Below are 26,145 nucleotides of genomic sequence, written 5' to 3'. Positions count from 1 at the left end.
GCCGAAGGTTGCCGAGCCCTGAACTAGAGTAAAAACACAACCATACACAGACACACATATACATATTATATTACATATGTGTGCATATCTCTATAATTTTCTTCTGAAACATCTGGTCTTTTAACTAACTTTTCCAAGTAATGGAATTTGCTTTCCCGGCAAAGAAAATTGAGAAGTGTTTTCATAAATTTTCCCCCTGCATTTGCATTGTCCCTATATATATGCCCACATGGAGAAGGGCCAAACATATGATATAAACAGAGCAAGTGCCAACTGAGACAAATTCAGTATAGCTTGGCTCACTCCAAAGGGAAAGCACTCGTTTTGCTGATGAACTGCATTTGCCGCCTACAGAAAACAAGAGTAATTGGGTTGAATCTCATTGGTGGCTGTAGTATCATGAATAGAATAGACAGCAAGAAGTACAACCACCAGATGGAAGCCTGCTAGCCAGTTAAGTCTGCTCTATTATCAGTCTAGCTATTGCCTCGCAGGAAGCAACCCAGCAGTGGGGTCTTACTGGTGAGCAGTAACTGTGTGGCTATGGGTTTCCTCTATGTGGATTTAGGAGAAAGGCATTAAGGAGGAAGGTTACCAAAAAATAAAGCTTCTTCAGTCTAATTAGTAGATATACCTGTAGCGCTGCCATTTCTTCCTCTCTCCTGTGAGTCTTCTCCAGCAGATCTGCAAGAAAGACACAAAACACAAAGCAATGAGAACTGAATTTTTTGTTATTAAGCTCCACTTGAAGTGTTAGTGCCTGATAAAGAAAACCTGTGATAAAGATGTCAAGTTTTTGTATGAAATGTCATAAAAATGTGCCCTGTGAAACTGAAAATGTGTCAATGATAAGAATGCTGCCAAGTATGGGCTGTTGAGGTGATTAAAAACTAGCTATAAGAAGCCAATTTGACCCAGAAAGCCATTGAATGGGGTAGAGTTCAATTCAGACAAAAAGATGTATTTACCTCTAATTTTTCTTTATTTTAACACTTGTATCAGAAATGATCAAAGAGATCTTTTCTGAAAATGGATTAAAAATAGGAAAGAGATCAAAGACATTCAATTACATGTCATCGTTCACTCTGGAGTAAATTTTTATTACCAAGTTACAACCCCTTGAAGAAAAGAGCATTTATTAATAGAAGTGCAGTCTTAATCACAGTCACAATAATTATCACCTTTCACCAGGAGAGAGTGAAAAAAACGTTTGATCATGGAAATGGCAAGCTCTCTGAAAGATCAGTGCCTGACAGGAAAAGTACTCACTGGAGGAGAACTCACTCTCTTGCAGTCTATGCTCCATGACACCTTACATTTTGATATTCACATATGTAACAACAACCAAATATGCAGTTCATGTTGCTGTGCACTTGCCTATTTCAGTTCCGCATAGGATTTGTCACATGAGTTGCACTACTCTTGGTTTCACTCACATACTTTGGGAATACAATTGAACTCAGGATATAGTGTGTGATGTTCACAGTTCTATCTGGGAAACCTTGACACGTGACCTCACAAAGTCCCCAAGAAAAACAGAAATGACTGTTCTGAACACATTTTTCTTTCTAACTAATGTAACTGACAAAAAACTCAGTTCAATGTCTGTCATCAAACAGAAAGAGTATCCCAACAAAGTCAGAGACGGCTTTGAACCAAGATGTGCTCCAATATGCGGGGGTGAGGGAAGATGTTGGTTTGAGAGAACTTTAACTGCCACAATAGCCTTGTGGGAAAGTACAAGTACAAGTACTCAGTCCACAGTATTTAGTCTTACACATAGTAAAAGTTTCTCAATTTCCCCCTTTGCCACTATTGCTTGATAGTTACAATGAATCACACTCCAGGAGAGAATAAGTATAACAGTAATTTGTCCTCGTTATATACTACTATTACACTGAACACAAAGGGACGTGGAAAAAGCCTTTTTGGAACAGACAACTTTTTGGTGGGCATCATTCACCTCCAACCCAAAACCATGATTACCCCCTTGGGATAGAAATAGATTCAGTAGAAGAAGGGACAGAGAGTAGTATTCCAGACCAATCAAAGAACAATCAAACCACTGCATGACTCTGGGAAAACACCCTTTAGGGAAAGGGTCACACTAGAGGAGAGGGAGAGGAATTCCTGGGATTGATGGGGTGCTTCAGACAGTTCAAATGGGGTTTCTGATAGAGCTGTCAGAAAAAAACCCCAAAGACAAGTTTATCATATCCCTGAAATTAAAGTCCTGACCCCAGCACCTGAGAGTGACTCAAGTCATCTCTCCTTTGTTATGGATTGGAGCCCAGAGACAGTTGCTCTCCAAAATCAGAAAAGGGATGAGAAAATCAGACAGGACTAACATCATTCAGAAAATACACAAGGCGGCAAGATTTCAGATGGAATCTCTAAAACCCATAATAGCAAGTCTCTCTCAACATACCCATACTGGAGCGTCACTAGTAGTACATATACTTCTACTATTACAAGGGACTCTTCCAGCCAAAAGTCTTCTCTTTTGTCCCATTGACAGTTTTGAGGGAGTTTACCAAAATACCAATGGTTTTAGTAGCAGTCCTTCTACACATTCCTATACAATCTGCAAATCCAAGCTTTCTTAAGAAAAAGGCCATTACAGAAACAAACACCCAAATCATTCCTATAAAAGCAAGTCTGTGGCAAACATAGATTTGAGCCATCCAATCCTGACATAGGTTGCAACAGCTTGGTAATAACTCAAGACAGAGACAAAGCCAACGGCTCTATTTAACATCCTACTTGGTGCAGGAAAAGAAGTGAAGGGCAAAGGTGGTTTTATGCCACTTTTTCACTCCCCCATATTATAGGGTTATTTTGGTCTCCTGTATAAATTAGAGCAGCCTGGCAGGTGTTTGTCTAATCTGTCCTTGAAAACCTCCAATGATGGGGATTCCACAAGCTCTCTTGGAAGCCTATTTCAGGGCTTAACCATTCTTATATTTAGAGAGTTTTTCCTAATATCTAACCAAAATCTCCTTTGGTGCAGGTTACACTCTTTACTTCTCCTACCTTCAGTGGATATTGCAGAACAATTGATCACAGTCCTCTTTATAACAGCGCTTAACAGGTCCTCCCTCAGTCTTCTTTTTTCAAAATTAAACATGACCTGTTTTTTTAACCTTAGCTTATAGGTCAAGTTTTTTAAATCTTTTATAATTTTTGTTTCTCTCCTCTGGATGCTCTCCAGTTTGTCCATACTGTTCTTCAAGTGTGGTGCCTAAAACTGGACACAGTACTCCAGTACACAGTACACTAAGATCTCACTAGTGACAAGTGGAGCAGAACAATGACCTCCTGGCTTACATGAGACACTCCTGTTAATACATCGCAGAATGATATTAGCCTTTTTTGCAGCTGCATCATATTGTTGATTCATTTTTAATTAGTGATCTGCTATGATCCCGGATCTTTTTTCAGCACTACTACTGCCTAGCCAGTTGTGCTCCATTTTTTGTGCATTTGATTTTTTCTTCTTTGCCCTCGATTTAATGAATTTTTGTTGATTTCAGACCATTTCTCCAATCTGTTGTTTTGAATTCTAATCCTGTCCGCCAAAGTGCTTGCAACTCCATCCACAAATTTTATATGCATACTCTCCTTTGCATTATCCACATCATTAATAAAAATATTGAATAGTACCAGACCCAGGACAGACCCCTCCAGGATCTTAAAATATGTCCTCCCAGTTTGACAGGGAACCATTGATGACGACTCTTAAAATATATATTTTTAACCGGTTGTACACCCACCTTATGGTAATTTCATCTTGACCATATTTCCCTAATTTGCTTAAGAGAATGTCATGTGGGATAGTGTCAAGAGCCTTAATAAAATCAAAATATATAATGTCTACAGCTTCCATCCTATTTATTAGGCCAGTAACCCAATCAAAAAAGGAAATTAGGTTGGTTTGGCATGATTTGTTCTTGACCAATCCATACTGGTATTACTTATTACCCTATTATCCTCTAGGTGCTTACAAACTGATTGTTTAATAATTTGTTCCAGTATCTTTCCAGGACTCAAAATTAGGCTGACGGGTCTATAATTCCCTGGGTTCTCTTTGTTCTCCTTTTTAAAGATAGGTACTATGTTTGCCCTTCTCCAGTCCTCTGGGAGCTCACCCATCCTCCATGAGTTCTCAAAGATAATTGTTAACAGTTTCGAGATTGCTTCAGCTAATTCCTTATGTACCAGATCAGCTACAACATCACTGGCTCATTCACCTGCACGTCCACCAATGTTATATATGCCATCATATGCCAGCAATGCCCCTCTGCTATGTACATTGGCCAAACTGGACAGTCACTACGCAAGAGGATAAATGGACACAAGTCAGATATCAGGAATGGCAATATACAAAAACCTGTAGGAGAACACTTCAACCTCCCTGGCCACAAAATAGCAGATGTAAAGGTAGCCATCTTACAGCAAAAAAACTTCAGGACCAGACTCCAAAGAGAAACTGCTGAGCTCCAGTTCATTTGCAAATTTGACACCATCAGATCAGGATTAAACAAAGACTGTGAATGGCTATCCAACTACAGAAACAGTTTCTCCTCCCTTGGTGTTCACACCTCAACTGCTAGCAGAGCACCTCACCCTCCCTGATTGAACTAACCTCGTTATCTCCACACTGATATATACCTGCCTCTGGAGATTTCCATTACTTGCATCTGAAGAAGTGAGGTTCTTACCCATGAAAGCTTATGCTCCCAGTACTTCTGTTAGTCTCAAAGGTGCCACAGGACCCTCTGTTGCTTTTTACAGATTCAGACTAACACGGCTACCCCTCTGATACTTGGTACCTGAAGGTGAATTTCATCAGGGCCTGCCAACTTGAATACATCTAATTTATCTAAATATTCTTTAACCTGTTCCTCCCCCTTTGCTAATTTAATTATGTTAAGTGGCTAGTCACAAAAAAACTTTTTAGTGAAGACTGAGACCAACAAAATTAAAGGCATTAAAATGAACACCTCAGCCTTCTTAATGTCATCTGTTATTAGCTCTCATTCCCCCCTAAGTAGTGAACCTACACTTGCCTTCATCTTTCTCTCATTTATAGATTCATAGATTCCATCTAGACCAGTGGTTCCCAAACTTTAACAACCTGTGAACCCCTTTCACTAAAATGTCAAGTCTTGCGAACCCCCTCCTAAAAATGAATATTTCCCGGGATTTTCTCCTTTGCCTGAGTATAAATTATAAAAGCAATGATCTTGGAAATATAAAAATTGTTTTTATGACATGCTTATTACACACTATTATTACTTATCATTACAGTATTTTTATTACATTATGAAAACCGCAACACTCTTCCAAGATCTCACTTTCATGGCTTGTATCACTTTGAATAAACCTGTTATAAGACAAGGCTCCTACGTTTCATCAAGGAGTATCAGATGTGAAACAGCAGGAAGGTATTTAAAGAGCCAACTCAAAGAGTTCCTCCTACACAAGCATTCAGGTCTTGAGCAGTCCAGGCAAACAACGCACGTTACAACAAAGCTTAAACTTGTTCTTCATAATAATTTTATTATTATGGCACATCAGGTGGCAGCTCCCAAAGGGGGTTCTGTGATCCAACCCGTCAAATGCTTACTTTCATCTGCTTAGCTCTTGGAAGTCCAGGGGCTCTGGGCTGCTGGCCCCGTGCTGCCCAAGATCCCTAGGGACAGCTCTGTCCGCCATTAGGGATTTTTTTCCCCTGAGAACCCCCGTAACATTTTGCGAACCCCAGTTTGGGAACCACTGATCTAGACTGACCTCCTGCGTAACATAGGTCATAATACTTCCCCAAAACAATTCCTAGAGCATACTTTTTAGAAAAAAACATCTAATCATGATTTAAAAATTACTAGTGATGGAAAATTCACTACAACCATTGATAAATTGTTCCAATGGTTAATTACCCTTACCATTAAAAATTTACACCTTATTTCCAGTTTGAATTTGTCTTGCTTCAACACTGATTGTGTTATAACTGGACGGTGTTACAACTTTTTCTGATAGATTGAAGAGTGCATTATTAAATATTTGTTCTCCATGTAGATAGTCATAGACCATAACCAAGTCTCCCCTTAATCGTCTCTTTGTTAAGCTAAATAGATTTGACTCTTTGAGTCTATCACTATAAGGCATGTTTTCTAATCCTTTAATCATTCTTGTGGCTCTTTTTTAAACCCTCTCCAATTTATCAAGTCTTCTTGAATTGTGGGCACCTGAACTGGATGCAGTACTCCAGCAACAGTTGCACCAGTGCCAACTATAGTGATAAAATAACCTCTCTACTCCTCCTGGAGACTCCCCTGTTTATGCACTGCATTAGCTCTTTTGGGCATAATGTTCAACTGATTATCCACCACCATAGCCAAATCTTTTTCAGAGTTACTGATTTGTAGAATAGGGGTTCCCCTCCCATAAGTATGGCCTACATTTTTTGTTTTTAAATGTATATATTTTGCCATCATAAAATGCATATTGTTTGCTTGCACCAAGTGATCCAGATTGCTCTGTACCAGTGACCTGTCCTCTTCATTATTTACCACTCCTCCAATTTTTGTGTCATCTGCAAACTTTACCAGTGAGGATTTTATGTTTTCTTCCAGGTTACTGATAACAATGTAAAATAGCATAGGGCCATGAACCAATGCCTGTGGGACCCCACTAAAAACACACGTTCTATGACGATTCCCCATTTACAATTACATTCTGAGACCTTTCCCCCTTCAATTGTGTTTTTTTTTTTTAACATCTAGTAAGGTGTAAAATGATTCTCAATTATCATTCAAATTTTTGATTAAATTCTCTCTCTCAGCTGATTTGGCTTATAATTGTTTTCAGCTTTGTAAAATTGGCCCCACTGATGCATCAAACATATATATTACTGGCCTGGACTTTATTCTGTTTGCATATAATTATTATTCCTAATATTTATATAAAATCTCTTATTACCATTTACGTCCCTTGCTAGGGGGACTCATTACTCATTCATGGCCAGCAGTCTGACACAGTCACGGAGAATTCAGTTAGAACAATCAGAAATTCCATAAAACCTGACTGAAATCAGTGGCACAAGTAATAAATAATCATGACCAGTCCCCTAACAGTCCATGGAAGTAATTAGCTCTTCCTCAGACAGCCAATGCAAGTGAAAATGGTCTCTTCTACGCAAAGAGTCTGAACAGAAAGTGAGGGCCTTTGAAAAGACAACCAACAGAAGAATTAGGATTCCAGAAGCCTCATATTTGGAGGGGAAATTTGGCTTCCTATAGCTGGATTTTTAAAAAACAAATGAAACAGCCAGAGTCTTTGAACCAGAGAAAGTAGTGTGGTACCTTCAATAGGTGTCTTAACATTCCTGCTTCCCTGTTTCTTGGGGAGTCCAGTCCTTATGATCTGTTGAGTTCAACTCCCAGCAAAAGAATGATCCATACCTTTCCCCCTTCTCATATTCAGTTTTCCTGTTCCACGTGTGAAACCATTTTTAACCAGGCCCTATTCCATTTCTCACTGACTAGTTTCCCCAGCAGTCAGTCTTTTGTCAGTTCCCTTCTCAGGGATAATGCTTTAAAGCTCTTTCTGAACTACACTAGATGATCCTTCCACCCAATCACACAGAGATTTGAATAGACTAGATTTCCCCATTGACAAGCATTAGGGAAAAATGCCAGGAAATTTCCCCATAAGGGTTTCTATACTTTTAAGTGGACAGTTCATGGCAAGGCACATTAGTGACACTGTTTTCTCCCAATAATTGGGTTACGGAAGTTTGTTACCACTACATATATTTGCTAGCTCCTTTGTTCTGGAATATGCTTATGGAATAGAAGACCACATGTACGCTAATGTAGTGATGTACAAGTGCAACTACAGCCCTACCTGAAACACTAATGCATAACTTTGGAGGAGACAGGGATACAATTCAGGTGGTGTATGGGTGTACAGAGCTGAGTCTATAACAGAAATGAATTAATATCACTTGTTACATAGACCAATTTAGTGCTGTTCATGACCTTGCACGTCCTTTGCATTGAAAGAGCTAACGCTTGTCTCTTCAGTCCCACTCTTATTTGGCATATTCATATTTTTCTTGATAATACTTAGGTATGCTGTTCAATACAAACAATGATTCAACTGCCATGCAAATTACTGTGGCTAAATGCACTTCCATCAACACTAGTTAATGAGAAAATTTAGGGTTTAGAGAGTAGCTGAGCTGCATGTTTTTGTTGGTGTTATCTAGTGTTGTAATTGAGGTGGTACAAAATCATAATGGAATACTGGCTCTGTTTTAAAATCTTTATTGCGGAAAAGGAGGAGAAGGTGAGAGGATTCTTTCACATATTCACTGGAGCCCTCAAATTCCTCTAGGCTCCACTTAATCCTGTTTTAACTATATTGAACCACTTGAGACTTCATGGAACAGACTCCATCTTTCTAGCTAAAACACTTAATGAGAATTCCTTTGAACGCCTCCAAATCATGATGGTAGCTGAGGCAAACTTCTGCTAAGTCTCTGGATCTGAATTTTGTGTGCCTGAAGTTAGCGAAGTCTGGAATTTACTCCCTTTGTCAATCCAAAGCCCAAGTTGGACACTGCATAAAGCTCTTGCCCATAAAGGACACTGCATAAAGCTCTTGTCCAAAGGTGATTGTACTAAAGAAGTTTAGTTTAGCTGACCACGGTCAATACGATTTTTTGTTGTATTTTATATATCTACATTATGGAGGTGCAATGTGCAGCTCCATAGTTAAGATTGAGTTGACTTTTGCACTTAAAGTGGTGATTCATCCTCTGTTATGTAGGAAAAATACAGAATATGATCTCAAAGAGTAAGTGCTGTAATTTTTAATACAATAAATTTTCCAAACATTTAAATATCTTTTTTCATTAGATTAAATTTAGTAAATTTTGTATAAAATATGTTGAAAATTAATTTAATAATTGGTCCTTTAAGAAATATAGCACCTGGTATCAGACAAATTGCTATCCTGGATGATGTTAATATCAGAACATCCCTGTAATGTATTTTACCCTAAATTACTGATACACGTATTCTCAACCTTCAATCCATTTTAACATAGTTTTTGTCTGGGCAGATATATAGATGTGTACATCTGCCCAATTACTTAGGCATGGGAATATTTTATAAATTGTAAAATAAATCAACTCAATTTCTTTACTGTGGTGTTGTTCAGCACATCCTCCTCCCAAAGACACTGGCTGTGTAGAACTTCAAGCTACCACAAGTCTGAGGAGTTAACAACTGGATCAAGAGTCAAACAAGGACATCCTGCAGAGAGCCAATAGAGCCCCCTTCTCCCCTATCTCCCTCTGCTTGTGTGAACAATATCAGTATTTCTCTAACAATATTTTTGCTGAAAGGAAGATGCCCAATATTATGAATTCCCAGATTTGAGACCCTAGTAAACAACCACAGCTTGTTTGGATCACAATATCCATGTGGGACCCAGCCAAATGCGAGAAGGATGGACCCAGTAGCATCACCACAGCTACCATAAGCATCAGACTCGTCCAAATGGGCCCTCTGCCTCCAGGAGGCTAATCAAGCACTGCAGGCCCAAGTTGTGCAGCTGAGTGGGGAAACCAGTGGCTGCAAGAGCAAGTAAGGCAGCTCAGTGCCAAGAACACCCTACCACAAACACAGCCTACAGCACCTTTCCCCGAACACAGGGCAGTGGTACCCTTGCCCAAACAGTTCGATGGGAACTGCTGGTGGTTCCGGGGCTTCACGAACCAATGCTACCTTCTGTCTCTGATGAATCCCAGAATCTAGGCCTCTGACCAGTCCAAGGGTCTTGGTAATAAGCCTGCTGAGAGAAGATGAATTAGACTGTGCCACAACTCCACAGTGGCAGGACACTTGGGATGATATAAAAACTGATGATTAATGTGATCCCTTCTGTGCACCACTACAAAGACCTTTGTCACTTCCTGACAGATGTGTGCCCGCACCAATATCCCAGGCCAAAAACCCTGTGATCTCCTCCAACCTCTGAACACCCCATCTCAGTCCTGGCAGGCCATTTCCTTGGACCTTGTGGTGGAACTACCAGAATCCAGTGGTTTTATGACCATTCTGCCCATGGTGGGTCACTTTTCTAAAATGGCCCACCTCATTCCCTGAATGGTTTACCTTACGCAGGGGAAGCTGCCTGGCTCTGGGTAAACAATATAGTCAGTCTTCCTGGCCTCCTGGATTATGTCAACTCTGACCAGTGGCCCAGTTTACTGTTCGATTCTGGCAAAAGCCCTATGTTTATTAGCGTTCTACATGCACCTGTCCTCTGCCTACCACCCTCAGTCAAATGGCCAAAGGGAAAGAATCAATCAGATCCTAGAGCAATACTTCTGATGCTACACCAACCATCACCAGGGCAACTGGTCTTCCTGATTATCATATGCTGAATTCTCACATAATAATGCAGACCATGCATCAACAGTTCACAGCCCCCCTTTTTTTGTCAACTATGGATACTATCCCCAGTTTCACCCACAACTACCCACATCCTCCCCCAACCCACTGGCCTCGCACCTAGTACAATGCATCCATCACATCCCAGAGGAGGAGAAGGACCACCTTGAGAAGGGAAAGGAGGACTACAAAAAGCAGGTAGACAAGCGTAAGCAACAAGGCCCCATATACTTCACAGAACAAAAGGTACGGCTGTCTATAGAACGCCTCTACGCCCTCTCGGAAATTAGAAAACCAATACCTTGGCCTGTACCAGATTTCATGACAAATCAACCCACTCACCTTCAAGCTCCAGCTCCCTGGATCCCTTAGAGTCCACCCGCTAATCCATGTCTCACTTCTAAAATCCTACACTGAGAACACATTGGCCCATACAACCCAATCATCACTCCTGCCAGTGCAAGTACAAGATCAGGAGGAATATATTGTTCACAAAATCCTTGATTCCAAGATCAAGAGGGGCAAATTATGGTACCTGATTGACTGGGAAGTTTACGGACCAGAGGAATGCACTTGGGAGCCAGCTGAAAATCTTCATGCTCCTGCCATCGTTTGGGCCTTCCATAGGAGTCACCCTGAGAAACCTGGACCTACATTGCCCAGAGGGGGCCCCTAGGGGAGGAGCAGATGTCATGACCCACAGGCCTTAAACCCACGTCCTTAGGATTCAGGGGAGCGGCCACACTCCAACTTTCCACCTGGCAGGACTGTTTACCTAGGACCCACACAGCCCAGTCCCAGTTTGAGGCTCTACCCCCGAGGTCCTATCTGGCAGAATCCCAGAGCAGCGGATTGGTCTGCTGGCCCCTGCTTAAGCCAGCAGCAGGAACAGAAAGCTGTCAAAACAACTGGACCCTACTCTGCACGGGACTGTGTGCCTTGGGCTTCCTGCTCCTACTCCCCATCCCACGGCTTGACTTCCTGGCATCCCACCCAGCTTGACTCCTGGTGTCTGGCTTGTGGTTCCTGACTTCCAGTTTGTCTCCTGCCTCTGACCCCTTGGTATCCTGACTCAGCTAGCTGTGACACTCATGGACTGTGAAATACACATCAATTCACTACTTTTAAAAGAGAGTTTGCATTAGTGGAAAGCCATCATGAGGGCACTTTCAGATATGGCTTGCTTCTCCCCCAGTATAAGATTAACATTCAGAAAAGAACACACATTGGTAAGAATTAAAAGGATTGGCGACTGAACTGAGTTTTAAAAATAAAACATTTGTTAGCACATTTTTCTTCTTTTATTAGACCAATAAAAATCAAACACTATTATAATAAACCCCTGCTTAAGCCCAAACTATTCCAAACAATCACAGGTTTCATGTGTTTTTTTAATATCACCCAAAATCAATAGCAAATTCAGTATACTGCGTGGAAAAATAAGGGATCATATTTTAAAACTTGTAAGAAAAATAAACGTATATTGGACCTAGGCCTAATGTATTGCCTTCAAACAGAGCTTAACTACTGTGCATAACTAAATAATCTAAGCTTATGTCTCTGTCTGCTGCCACCCACTGGTGCACAGCTGGGTATACTAGATATTATAACACAATGGCTCAGATGTCCCTGATCAGAAGTCACTGCAGAAAATGTGTAGGTTAAAATTTAAAACAACATTCCAGAAGAATGGATACCCTCTGTGGTTTGTTTCTGACACTGTAACAACATGGCAATCTGCAGAAAAATTCCATACTATCCAATACATGAGAATTTTATAGCCGATCATGCATCTTGTGTTTGTGAAAAACAACTGTATAGTTATTCAGAGTGGTTGCTTTTCCTTCTCTAGAGTTTCTATTGTCAGTGAATTCACTGTTGGTGAACAGTGTCAGACTGACAAACCTACAGATTGACATCCTCTACATATAAAACAGACAGCAGCAGTCCAGGCTTATCGACACTGGCTACTCCATTAATATTCCATATTTCAGATCTGGAGTATTGAAAAGGCAGATCAGTCTCCACGGTCACTAGGCTGAGGCTATTGACAAGGAAGTCAACTGTGATAGTATTCTCTGTGAAGTGGAACAGCTGCCCATGGGACCTGAACTAAAACCACCCGCTCACTTCAGATGGGACACCCAACTTTCAATCATTACCTACCCGGGGCTGAATTCAAAACTCTGACTTTCAGATTATAGGGTCACTATTTGAAACTAAAAATGGCAGATAGAATATACTTTGGGTGCTCTGCATATCTGTATCTCTTTATCGATTGAGTAACAGAAACTTCAACAAAGGGAATAAAAGGTGGAGTAGGGGTTCCTACATATGAGCTTAGAGTGGTATGAAACTGTACCCAAAGTAAGGCAATCAATATTTTGTCAGTATTAATTAATTTTAAGTATTTCTCTCAGAAAACATCCATTTAAAAAAAATTCATAGCACTCTAAGCTCATATGTAGGAATCCTGCTCCTTCCCTTTACGCAATGATGGTGTTCAATTTGGATTTAGCTTCTTGGTATTTGTTATTATTTACCACATTATAACATGTTTTAATCAATATTGGTAAGGTACTGCGATAACTGCATGTTTAATATGGTCTATGTAGCACCCCAGATGGTAAGTACTTAGAAGTAGCATGGGCTGGTGGACCAACCAAGGATTTGGGAGCCAGAACTTCTTGAGCTCTATCCCTGGCTCTATCAGATTATATGACCGTGGTCACTTAACCTTCCTGGGTTTGATATAACTACAATAAAGGTAATGGAGTTACATTAGGGATTGATTTGGTCCTGTGTCTCAGTTTTTACATCCGTAAAATGAAAAGTACTTAATTACCTACTTTATAAGGGGTGATCAGGCTTAATTAATGTTTATACAGTGCTTTGAACATATTTATATAGTATATGTGAGCGATATATCTGTGTTATGTATTAATAGATAACAATTCTATAATTTCAGTGCTCAAAAAAATGAAGGACTCCTAGTACTAGCTAGAATCAGTTGATGTGGTCAGCTCTGCTCTGCAAGCTTTCCCCATGGTTCACAAAGACAGGGCACCACAATCCTATTACATATCATGCTATTACAAACAAGAAATTCTAATGTTGGCTCCTACCCCTCCCTGACATGACTGGCACAATCAATCAGAGAATAATAACGGTATACTCTATCCATCACTGAACCAAGACAGAGATGACCTCTTGACTCTGTCTGACTAAAACAGAGCTCAGGACCTTCAAATGTAGGTTAGTAAAAGGACCCTTTCATTTTCCCAATGTGAAGAAACTGAGAAATCTATATTTTATGCAATTACTTGGCACAAACTGTTTTTTTAGGAAACACCTGACTGAATTCCTGACCATTTTAATTTTAAATTTGTTTTGAGCACAAATTGCTATAGGTCATTAGGTTACCTCAGGTTTAATTATTTTAGCTTGAGACATACATCATACTTCTGGAGTTTTGAATTGTTACTTTGATATGCAGCCTACAAATTTTCCAAGCACTTTCTGAAGAGTTCCTGTAGGTTCCCAAGGCAGCCAAGCAGTTTTTTCCATTATGTTGGAAGGGCATTTGTCCTGGAATTTCCAAGCAGCTGAATAAACTAGTTTCTCACAGCTAGCAATTAACCATCCTGTGTAAATCTGCAAAGTTGAATCATATGTTATGTTAATTATACATTTTCCCTTTCACATTGTCACTCTAACATTAAGGCCCTGTCTACCTTAGAGAAATAAGCCATTCTTAATTGAACCAGTTTGACGAACCAGTTTAAGCACAGTTTAGTATGTCTACACTAGCCATTCTTATTCTGTGCCACTGCAGTTTTGCCATGTATCCACATTAGTGCTGTTCTGTTGCAATGCCCTCTTGAGTATCTATACCAGAGATCACAGAATCATAGAACATCAGAGGTGGAAGGAACCTCAGGAGATCATCTAGTCCAACCCCCTGCTCAAAGCAGGACCAATCCCTAGACAGATTTTTGCCCCAGATCGCTATATGGCCCCTTCAAGGATTGAACTCACAACCTTGGGTTTAGCGGGCCAATGCTCAAACCACTGAGCTATCCCTCTTCTTGCAGTGGCTTCTGGTAGACTTTGAAAGGCCACAGATACACTGTGAGAAAGCAACAGGAGGAGAATTTGAACAGTCTGAAATATTATGCCAGCAACCACAATCCACACTGGCACTAAAATGGTTGAAAATGAAAGAATATAGGACATCTGCTGGCAGAGCAATACAGCAGTGCACAGACAATCCAGGAAGTTTTTGGACAGTGCTGGGGACTCTTACTCAATGAGGGAAGCAGTCTAGTGAGAGATGATGTGGAAAATGATTAAGTACTCAAAGCTTTTTTTGCCTCTGTCTTCACAGACAAGGTCAGTTCCCAGACTGCTGCACTGGGCAAACCAGTATCCCATGCACTGCTACAGGCTGGGGACTGACTGGCTAAGCAGCAGTTCTGCAGAAAGGGACCTGGGGATTCCAGTGAATGAGAAGCTGGATATGAGTTAACAGTGTGCCCTTTTTGCTAAGAAGGCTAACGGCATATTGGGCTGCATTAATAGGAGCATTGCCAGCAGATCGAGGGAAGTGTTTATGCCCCTCTATTCAGCACTGGTGAGGCCACATCTGGAGTATTGCATCCAGTTTTGGGCCCCCCCTACAGAAAAGATGTGGACAAATTGGAGAGAGTCCAGCGGATGGCAATGAAAATGATCAGCGTGCTGGGGCATGAGACTTACGAGAAGCTGAGGGAACTGGGCTTATTTAGTCTGCAGAAGAGAAGAGTGAGGAGGGATTTGATAGCAGCCTCAACTACCCGAAGGGGGGTTCCAAAGAAGATGGAACTCAGCTGTTCTCAGAGTGGCAGATGACAGAACAAAGAGCAATGGTCTCAAGTTGCAGAGGGGGAGATCTAGGTTGGATATTAGGAAAAAACTTTTTTTACTCCAATTAGGGGAGACCTAGAAATTGCACTGTATTGTTAAGAGACTAGAATCTGCCATTGCCTCACTGTATTGCCTTGTGCGTGGCCATCTTTCTGTGTGTGTAAAATAGGGAAACAACTTCTCACCTACTTTATGTGGGTTGTGAGGCTTAATTAATTTAAAAATAATCTAAGAGTTCCACAACATTGATCTGAACTCCTTTAAAATCCCTCTAAACTATCTCAATCAATTATTTCCAGTGGAAGTGAATTCTATCCAATAGGTCAATGAATATTCCTTTACACAGTACATTATGTAACAGGATTTCTTCCCTTATTTGGTTGTTCAGTTATTAAGAAACAAAAACTATTGAGGAGGCCTCCAAATTGTATATGGAGCCTTGCATTCCTATTACATTCGTCCTTGTCCTCTCACCTCACTTCACCCCATTGTGTTATACACCTACCTATCATAGTCCTTCACCCTATTTAGACTGTAAGCTATTTGAGGCAGGGACTGTTTTAGGGTGTCTAAGAATAATTACAATTCAAATAAATAGTAATAAATTAAAAAAAAAGTAGATGAGCTATTCCTGAAGCCAGACACAAATTCATAACAGCTTTCCAAACTGTAACAGCTCATGAATGAATATAAAGAAGGATTGTGATCTGTGCTGCATTAATCCTTCCTTATTAATGAGAATTAAAATTCATTTTTCATTTACGCATTAAGAATTAAAAAATCTGCAACTGGTGTTCAGAGAAAGCAAAGAAAAGTGAAACAATTTCCAATGTGTGTATGAAAGATACAGCTGGGAGAAACCTCCAAAGATAATGTTTTCTTTGGAGTAATATTCAGATGGCTAATGGTTTTCATGGCCAATCTCACAGGTCGTTGCTCTCTTTAATTAGTAGCTTTTGCTAAACATAAAAAGCCTCAAGTAATTTTTAATACTGATTACAGCTGTCTAGTCCATTAACAAATTGTTGCATTAGCACTGCCCACCTTGCACTGCCTATCTTTAAAGGTTTCCTTGGCTCTCTTTCATAGAATTTAATTAACTTTTCCCCCCTAGTGTTCATCATTGTAAGCAGTGACAGCACTGAGGAAAGAAATAGTTCAGTTTATTTGAGGCTGAGCCAATAGCATTCCCATCAATGCACAAGAATAATACACACATACGCAGAAAAATGGGGTAATCGTGTCAGAAAAGTAATCCTTTACCCCACTCCCCACAAAATCCCCAAAGTTTAACATAAAATGTAGCAGTGTTCTAGATTCTGTCATATACAATTCAGCTGCATGTTCAACCTTCAAGGAGTTTTATACCTTACAGACTAAAAGTATGTTTTTATAGACCAACAATACTTAGTTTTGCCAGACTCTTGAAACCAGCCTTCTATACCAATGTGCTTTGTTTGCATTAACTTGAAGCAGCACATATAACCATAACAGACAAACAGAAAAGGAGGAGTTTGAACTCTCAATCTGGGGATAGAAAAGGACAACAGTCATTGTTTGGATTCCCCAAAGAGGAAACTTATCTTTGTTCAGGAACCAGAATGTACTGTACTTGTTCTCTAATCCCTCAGGCTTAGGTAGTTTTTAAACACAGACCTTAAAAGTTTCACATCTTGAATGCCAGCCTACTTTATATCTGCCTCAGATGAAAAGCAACTAATCAGTTTTTTGGGGGAAAAAACAAAAGTAACACAGAACAGGCAAATTTAATATACACGTATATCTCCTTTTCCTTTATGTATAGTGCCACAGATCCTAGTGAGCTCCCCGCTCTGACCACCCACTAGAAGTGCTGAAAGGGGAATCCAAGTCTCTGTGCTCTGGATTCTTGTGGAGTGTTAAGCTTCTAGGCCCCCGGCATGCAGTAGCACAGGTTCTTCCCTTGGCCCTTCTGGCACATTTCCTGGGAACTGACTCTCAGTCTGGTAACACTTCTTGGAAAGGGGGCAGATTTTCATAATACAACTTGACAATATAAAAATTCACATTTTGTACAAATATAGCCCCAATTCATCACATATAATTTAACTACATAGAGCTTAGCTAAGCTATGACTGAGATGGTAGTAGGGAGAGGGATAACCATTGCTTGGAATAGTTTAAGTTATCTCAAAAAAACAATCATAAAAACCTCATAAACCTGACTAGTAGGAGATTCCTTCCACTATCTCCCACTCCTTTCCAGTGAACTTTTCCCCTTCCTCATCTTGTCCAGCTCTGTCTCTAACTTCCTTTTCTCACTATCTCTACTGTTAAAACCCATGGCCATGACTTGGTCATGTTTCACATTGATGGCTTCCATGTTTCTCTCTCCCTTCAAGTCTGCTGTTCCATAAAGTCATCTTTCCCTCCCACTTTTCACTGGCTCTCTGCCACAAACTCATTTCCACCTACAACTCTGGACCAGCTTTCTTGTTTTTCCCCTCTTGTTCCTTATGCTCGGCACTGTTCTTTTAAGCTCCCATTCAGCTTCACACCTGTTTCACACAGCCAATTATACTTAGTCTCCCATACCCTGTTCATTAAGTATCCTCCCTGTCATCTTCAATCCCACTTCTTCCAAGAATCTTTCCTAATTTGCCATCCTCACCATTAATCTCTCTACTGTCCTTACCGGTACTGTTATTTTGTTTTCCCTTAGATTGTAAATTCTACAAAACATGGAGCAAATTTACAGGTATAAGACAGTGCTGTGAAAATCCACATAAAATTAATTATACTTCATGATACAGAGATGTCCAAAATGAAATTTCACAAGCTTTTGGCACAGAGAATGGCGCCACAGTATACATCCTGAAGTGGACACAAATGTACTTTTGAGTACGCACAATTTCAGTGCACAATATGTTTACATGCAGTAACTACATCCTTAGAACAAGTCTACACTACCACTTACTTTGGTATAACTTACGTTGTTCGGGGTGTGAATAAGTCACCCCCTGAATGACGTAAATTACACTGACCTAAGTGCCAGTGTGGACAGCGCTGTTGGCAGGAGAGCTTCTCCACCAACATAGCTACCACCTCTCGCAGAGGTGGATTTATTATGCCAATGGGAGAGCATCGGCATAGAGCGTCTTCACCAGATATGCTTCTGCGGAGCAGTTGCGCTTCTAGTGTAGACTAGCCTTAAATGTGCTTGCCCTGGAATACTGTGTCTTCGGAATATGGTAAATTAAGTAAAGAGAAGGCTTTACTTAGAAAGAAAAGAAAAAAGAAAAGAAAGGCATTACACCTCCACCCCAATATAACACTGTCCTTGGGAGTCAAAAAATCTTACTGTGTTGTAGGTGAAACAGCGTTATATTGAACTTGCTTTGATCCGCCGGAGTGCGCAACCCCACCCCCCCAGAGCACTGCTTTACCACGTTATATCCGAATTCGTGTTATATCGGGTCACGTTATATCGGGGTAGAGGTGTACTTATTACAAAACAGCTGACTAACAACTATAGCGTCTAATGAATTTCTTGTGATAATTTTAAAAACAGGCCTCCATCCAGAGGAAAATGGTTATTCTTTAGTAGTCAAACAGGACTCATTGGTTCTATTCCTGGCTCTGACGCTGTTTCAGTGCATCACTCAGAGCAAATCCCTAAGTCTTTATGCTTCATTTTATTCTTCTGTAAAAAAAAAAAAAAAAAAAAAAACAACCACACAGGGAAATATTTCCCTATCTTCATAGAGTTGTTGTAAGGCTTACGTTAACATGAGAAGCAACGCTGGAGATGAAACAAAACCCACAACATTTAGCAGTTCAATCAAATCCTAGTACCAAGTAGTGCCCCACCAAATGAAAGTATACATGACTTGCAGACTTCCATAGCATTCAACGTTCATCTGAGCTATGAATTTAGAAGAAAAAATTATGGATTCTGGCCAAACAAATCAGCAGTGAAGCCTAATGCAAAGTGCATGGATAATTCAAAGTAACACTAACTTCAGTATGGTATATGATGTATAGTGATTTCTTTAAATAAATGAACATCTTGACCAAACGACAGCTTAATTTCAAGCATTGCTCTGGGAGAAAATTGTTAAATGGTAGTAGAACACTGAGCATAGTAAAGTATGTAGAAGCCAGTAAACATTGCTCTTAAAAGCTTAGAAATTAATTAAAGCACCTGCTGCTAGTGAGATAATGGGCAGTGATCTTAGAGAATGGGATGGAGGCCATTAAACTCTAGTCTGTATCATTACAACTATTTGAAAACAAGAAAAAAGGGTAATTTTGTAAAATAGTACTGATAAATTGAGATTTTAGAAAAGATATCTTTATTTCCTCTGACATTAAAAATCAGACAATCAGAATGAAGAAAGACAGACATCAGATTTTTTGGTTCAGATTTGCTCAAAACAGAAGTTAGTGTTGAGGAAAGTAAGAAATTAATAGCAATTTCAAGAGACAGGAGCAGTGCACAAAGTACAAAGTAAACCTTCCCCAACAAAGATGCAAAAGTATCTAAATCATGTCAAATAAGACCCCTGGTATTCCAGTTCTGCATTCCCAAACAGTTTAGTCAATGAATCTCAATCCTGACCTGCCACCTTGCCTGCTATTCCAGTCCTGGACAGAGACTATGAGATACGGCAAATGACATTGTGGCCTTCTACTGTCTGTTAATGTACTAGGATGAGACCATCAAGTCAATTTTTAATTGAGACCTAACTGGATTTTAAATCTAGGTTTTCCAAAGTAAACCAATACTGTGCCACCAACTATCTTTCTGTCTTAGCATCTTCACTTCAATGAGTTTATAAATTAATGTAGCATATAAATATATGTTTGTAATTCAAGAATTATTCTAGTAGAAAGAAGAAATGTCCTTGGTGAAAGTTAAAAACAGAAATAAATATGGCACATGAAATCAAAACAATAGTAGATTTATGGGAAATAGCCTCAGTAAGTTGAGAGTTTTTCTGAATGCCCTAACTTCTGCCATCTTAAAATATATAGTTTCCCAAACTGAAAGAGCTCTGTAAACTCAAAAGTTTTTCTCTCTCACCAACAGAAATTGGTCCAATAGAAGATATTACCTCACCCACCTTGTCTATCTTAAAATATAGTATGATACATCAGACAACAGCAGCACACTGGGAAAGTTAAAATATAAAATTAAATTTTTTTGGGGGGGAACATTTAATCTTTTGCTATTTTGAAGCATTGCTAGACTATCCAGATGCTGGCATTTTCCAGATTACAATCCAGATAAACACATAGGGCTTGTCTACATGGAACATTAGTGCGCACCAAAGCAGGGTGTGAAACTAGAGTGCACTAGGTTGCAGTGCAGTAATGTCCTGTGATACAAGTGCACTAAAAGTTCAATACTGCACTTTGACATACTCTGAAATGGAATTACGTTAAAGTGCACTACATAACTTTTAGTGTGCTATAACAGTGTCTACACGAGACACAACTGGACATCAAACTAATACACTTCAGATTCACACCCTGGTTTACCATGCACTAACATCCTGTGCATACAAACCCTCAGTGTTCCTCTGGATTGTAATCTGGAATTTGCCAGCATCCTGAGAGTCCAGAAACCCTTCAAAATAGCCCTTAGAAAGGTTATGTCCAGAGATCTGCAGCTCTTGGCTTTTGATGCTTGCTTAGACTTTACCTGACTACTGACTAGGTCTCCTGTCTGTGTGTTCAAGTTCTTCCTCTGCAAAAATCTCAAAAGCAATTGCCCTGACTGAATCATCTACAAAATCAATTCCAATTACCTTAAAGCAAAAAGACAAGTGATAGAAACTAAGGATTAAAATCATAAAAAGAAAAGTAGTTAAAATGAGGGAGATACTGAGCTCAAAGGCTTTTTAAAAATATAATTAAACTTAAAACATTCAAGAAACCTAAAGGCATTAATAGAAGCACAACATTCACTAAAGACAATGACAAGTGTGCTACTGGAAACCTCCCACCTGGTAGGCATCCTGCAGGTATGTGTGTAGGCCTTTGTCAGGAGCAATAACAGCAATACGTGTAGTACACACTACAGCCCTATTCCTACTAAGTGTAAGAAAAATCATTCAGCAATAGTCTGTCAGGGACTACTGCATTAGGGAGAAATGGTTACTCACCCTGCAGTAACTGTGGCTCTTTGATATGCTGTAGTCAGCATTGAACCCACTGTATTTGCACACAAGCATCATCCATGCAATATCAAAATCAACTGAATAGCAGTGCTCACTGGGGACACAGCTGCATCCTGTGACTCCTCATGCTCCTGTGCAAGAGTATGCAGGGTGGAGCAGCAGCGACCAGTTCTTACTCTATTGCAAATGAAGGGATGAGCTGAGTGGAAGGGAAGGAGGGCAGGTTGTAGAATACCCATAGGACCACATATCTCAAAGAACTCCAATTACTATAAGGTAAGTAACCTTCCTTTATTTTTTGAGCACTGGTCCCTATGGATATTCCCGGTGGGTGACTCTCAGCCAATGCTCATTGAGGAGGAAGGTGCGAGGAAGTGTTCTGCACCACAGATCCCAGGACTACTGAACCAAAGGAAGCATCCTTGGGAGAAGCATGCACTAAGAGTGAAAGTGTGAATGGAGCCCCAAGTTACTTCCTTGCAGATCTAAAAGAGGGAGATTCCTTGTAGGGACAACACTGAGGCAGCTGGGGTCTGGTTGACAGACTGAGGAGGACAGGCTTCCATAAACTCATAGCAAAGGAGGATGCAGCTGGAAATACATCTAGAGAGTCTTTGGAAAACAATTACTTTCCTGTTCATCATCTTGGTTATGGAGATAAATAATCTCAGAGACTTCCTAAAGGACTTTGTCCTGTGCAAATAGAAGACCAAGACCCTGTGTGCATGCAGGAAGTGGTGCTTCCTGTCCTCCCTGTTATCATGAGGCTTCTGGTAGAAGATGGGCAGGTTAACAATCTGGTTCAGGTGAAATTCAGAAGGTAACTTGGTGCATCTCAAGCTCCTCACAATCACAGATCCTTTATCCCTGTGAAACACCATGTAATGAGAGCACAGAGCTCATCCATGCTCCTATCCGCAGTTATTGCCATTTGGAAGGCCACCTTCATAGGAGGGAGCAGGAGGCCAAAGGCAGGTTTATAAGTGCCAATACCACCAGGCTCAGATCCCAGATAGAAGCAGGTTTTCATGCTGGAGAGAATGTTCTGATAATGCCTTTCAGGAATGTCATGGTTGTGGGCTGGGTGAAAACTGAGCAGTTCTCCACCAAAGGCTGAAAGGCATTAACAGCTGCTAAATGTACACATAGTGAACAGATGGATAGGCTTGGTGTCTTCAAGGAGAGAAGATAATCCAGGATAAGAAGAATCCCAGACTCCTCAGAGGTAAGTGATGCCGCTGACAGCAAATGGAGAATTGCTTCCACTTTGCACTTCCTTGTTGAGAGTTCCTGCTATTGTTAAGGATGGATCATAAATCTTGTGAGCATGACCTCTCTAAATTTGTTGTTCAACCAAAAAATAGACTACAAATAGAGGGATGCTGGGTTGGGATGGATGGTTCTGCCTCCATTCTGGACAGTTAGTTCAGAAACAGTTGGAGGAGTATGTAGGGGCAAGAGGCCATCTTTAGGACAGCGGTGAATCAGAACTGCCTCAGCCACCATGGCATTATGAGGATTACTATTACCTTGTTTCGCTTGATTTTTCTGAGGATTGAGGTAGTAGAGGAGTGGGTGGGAAGACGTACATCTGAGGGTCCAACCACTGTACCAGGAAGTCATCCCCTTGGAATTGTGCCCCAGCTGGCTTGAGAGCAATAATCTGGGGACTTCTTGTTTCTTTGGTTGCAAAGATGTCTGAGGAAAATCCCCACTGCCAAAAAAATATACTGAATCACCAAAGAGCGAAGCTCCCATTAATGATCCTTGTGAAAATGCCTGCTGAGATTGTCCACCAGGAAGTTCATTACTGTTGAGTGGGTACTATGATGTTGGATGCACCAATTCCAGAGCTTGATTGTTTCCCTGCAGAGTGGGGCAGACCTTGCTCCCCTTTGTTTGTTTATAGAATAATTAGTAGTCATGTCATTCTAACTTGATCTGGACAAGATCTTTAACTGGATGAAGGGTAGGAATAGCTTGCATGCTTGTGCATGGCCTGAAGCTTGAGAAGATTGATACGTAATCTGGAGTTTTGTAGAATTCAGGGACTCTAAGGTGTATGGCTATCCAGGTGCTTTCCCATCTGCGAAGCATCCCTACTATCTTTATGGGTGGCATGGTTATGAAGGGAACCCCTATGGACAACCAGACGCCCAAAATTGTGGGAAACTCTGGGCTGCAGAATGGAAAATTTCTTACCAATAATTTCCTTTTGCTAGCAGTGTCTCCAACAATTCTACCCACCCTTGATGGCTTATGAATCAAGAGTTGGATATTAAGTGGAATCATTACCATATGACGGTCTTCCGTGGTCTAATGTACATAGCTATTTTGTTTTCTGGAATATTTATTAATAATTATGTTTTGTGAATTTTACAGCTTGGGAATAACTCATTTGGCAGCAAGTGGGAGCAGGTGAGGACTGGCCAGACTTGGCAGTATCAAAATGCTTATTCTCCTCTATGAACTGCAGAGAGAGAGGAGACCAGCCCAGACATCTAGAATTGTGGGAGATGCTGCTAGAAAGGAAATTATCAGTAAGAAATTTTCTGTTCCCTTGGAATCAAATAATACCTCTAGGGTGCACCATCATTCTTAAAGAGTGGGTGTAATATAATCCCGGTGGTTCACACTACCACTCTGCTACATTCTACTCTAGCTGTATCTTCCATGTGTCTTCCAAGACTAGCCCCATGTACAGTGTATTGCAGTAACCCAATCTGGAAGTTGCAAAGGCAACGTGCATTATTCTGGTAAAGTGCACCTCAGAGACATATGAACGTAGTCCCATAAACGAATGCAATGTACTTGAAAAAACTGGGAAAGAACGGTTACTTACCTTCTGTAACTGTTGTTCTTTGAGATGTGTTGTTCACGTCCATTACACATTAGGTGTACGCGCGCCGCGTACACGGATGTTGGAAACTTTTTCCCTTAGCGGCTCCCGTCGGGCCGGCAGGGCCCCCTCCCTCCCGCCAGAGCGGCGCCCCGCTCTAGGGTATATATGTCCCTGCCGACCCGACCCCTCCGGTTCCTTCTTGCCGGAGACTCCGACAGAGGGGAAGGAGGGTGGGAAGTGTAATGGACGTGAACAACACATCTCAAAGAACAACAGTTACAGAAGGTAAGTAACCGTTCTTTCTTCTTCGAGTGATTGTTCATGTCCATTACACATTAGGTGATTCCGAAGCTTACCATTGGAGGTGGGTAGGAGTCAAGGTACAACTGACTGTAGCACAGCCCGTCCGACCACCGCCGTCCTCTCTGGTCTGATGGTGGATCACGTAGTGGGCTGTGAACGTATGTACGGACGACCAGGTGGCCGCTTTACAGATTTCCTGGATAGGGACCTGCGCCAAGAAGGCCGTCGAGGACGCTTGGGCCTTAGTCGAGTGGGCCCGGATCTCTGGGGCCGGAACATTGGCGAGCTCATAACATGTGCGTATACAATGCACAATCCACGCCAATAAGTGCTGTGTCGAGATAGGCAGGCCTCTCATACGTTCCGCAATGGCAATAAACAGCTGAGGTGTTCTGCGGAATGACCTGGTCCGCTCCAGGTAAAATGCCAATGCCCTTCAAACATTGAGGGTATGTAGGCTGCGGTGATGAGGGTCCGTATGGGGTTTAGGGAAGAACACCGGTAGACAAATGTCCTGTCCCATGTGAAACTGCGATACCACTTTCGGAAGGAATTTGGGGTGCGGCCTCAGTTGCACCTTATCCTTATGAAAAACTGTATAAGGGGGTTCTGAAGTGAGGGCCCTCAATTCCGATACCCTCCTGGCCGATGTGATGGCCACGAGAAACGCCACCTTCCACGAGAGGTGCATGAGGGAGCAAGTGGCTAGGGGTTCAAAGGGGGGCCCCATGAGCTTAGTTAGGACTAGGTTCAGACTCCACGCAGGGACCGGTGGGCGCGAGTAGGGAAACACCCTCTCCAGCCCCTTAAGGAATCGGGCTACTGTGGGGTTGGAGAACACTGACACTCCCAACTCTCCCGGATGGAATGCCGAAATGGCAGCTAAATGCACTTTAATCGAGGCGGGCGCAAGCCCCTGATGCTTGAGGTGTAGTAAGTAGTCCAGGATCGACGGAACTGAGGCCTGTAGAGGCTGTATGTGCTGAGGCTCGCACCAGTGGGAGAACCTTTTCCATTTGGCCAGGTAGGTCGCTCTTGTGGAGGGCTTCCTACTACTAAGGAGAATTTGTTGAACCTGGTGAGAGCACCTGTGTTCCGCATCGTTCAGCCAGAGAGATACCACGCCGTGAGATGTAGCGATGACAGGTTCGGGTGGAGCAGGCGACCCCTGTCTTGTGTGACTAGGTCGCGCTGGAGGGGGAGGGTGATCGGGTCGGCTATGGACAATTCCAGCAGGGTCGTGAACCAATGCTGGCGTGGCCAGGCCGGGGTGAAGAGTATAATTGTCGCCCTGTCCCTGCGGGTCTTGAGGAGGACCTTGTGGATGAGCGGGAATGGAGGGAAGGCATACCTCAGGCTCTCTCCCCACGGAATCGTGAAGGCGTCTGCCAATGATCCCGGGCTGAGGTTCTGAAACGAGCAAAACTGAGGGCATTGACTGTTGTTCTTGGTGGCGAAAAGATCCA

At 41.4% G+C, this 26,145-nt stretch overlaps 1 protein-coding gene across 1 annotated transcript in view; it reads right to left on the bottom strand.

Moving 5' to 3' along the window:
- The window catches only part of CEP128 (centrosomal protein 128), a 406,629-nt gene that overhangs the window by 97,036 nt on the left and 283,448 nt on the right, over positions 1-26,145 (bottom strand). Inside the window, exon 17 of the mRNA XM_034769285.1 lies at positions 635-684. Coding sequence (XP_034625176.1) covers positions 635-684 — 50 coding nt within the window. The remainder of the gene's footprint in view (positions 1-634; positions 685-26,145) is intronic.

Source organism: Trachemys scripta, chromosome 4 (assembly GCF_013100865.1).
Source record: "Trachemys scripta elegans isolate TJP31775 chromosome 4, CAS_Tse_1.0, whole genome shotgun sequence".
NCBI lineage: Eukaryota > Metazoa > Chordata > Testudines > Emydidae > Trachemys > Trachemys scripta.
The sequence above is the reverse complement of the archived record's forward strand: the minus strand, read 5'-3'. Positions and strand labels throughout refer to the sequence as shown.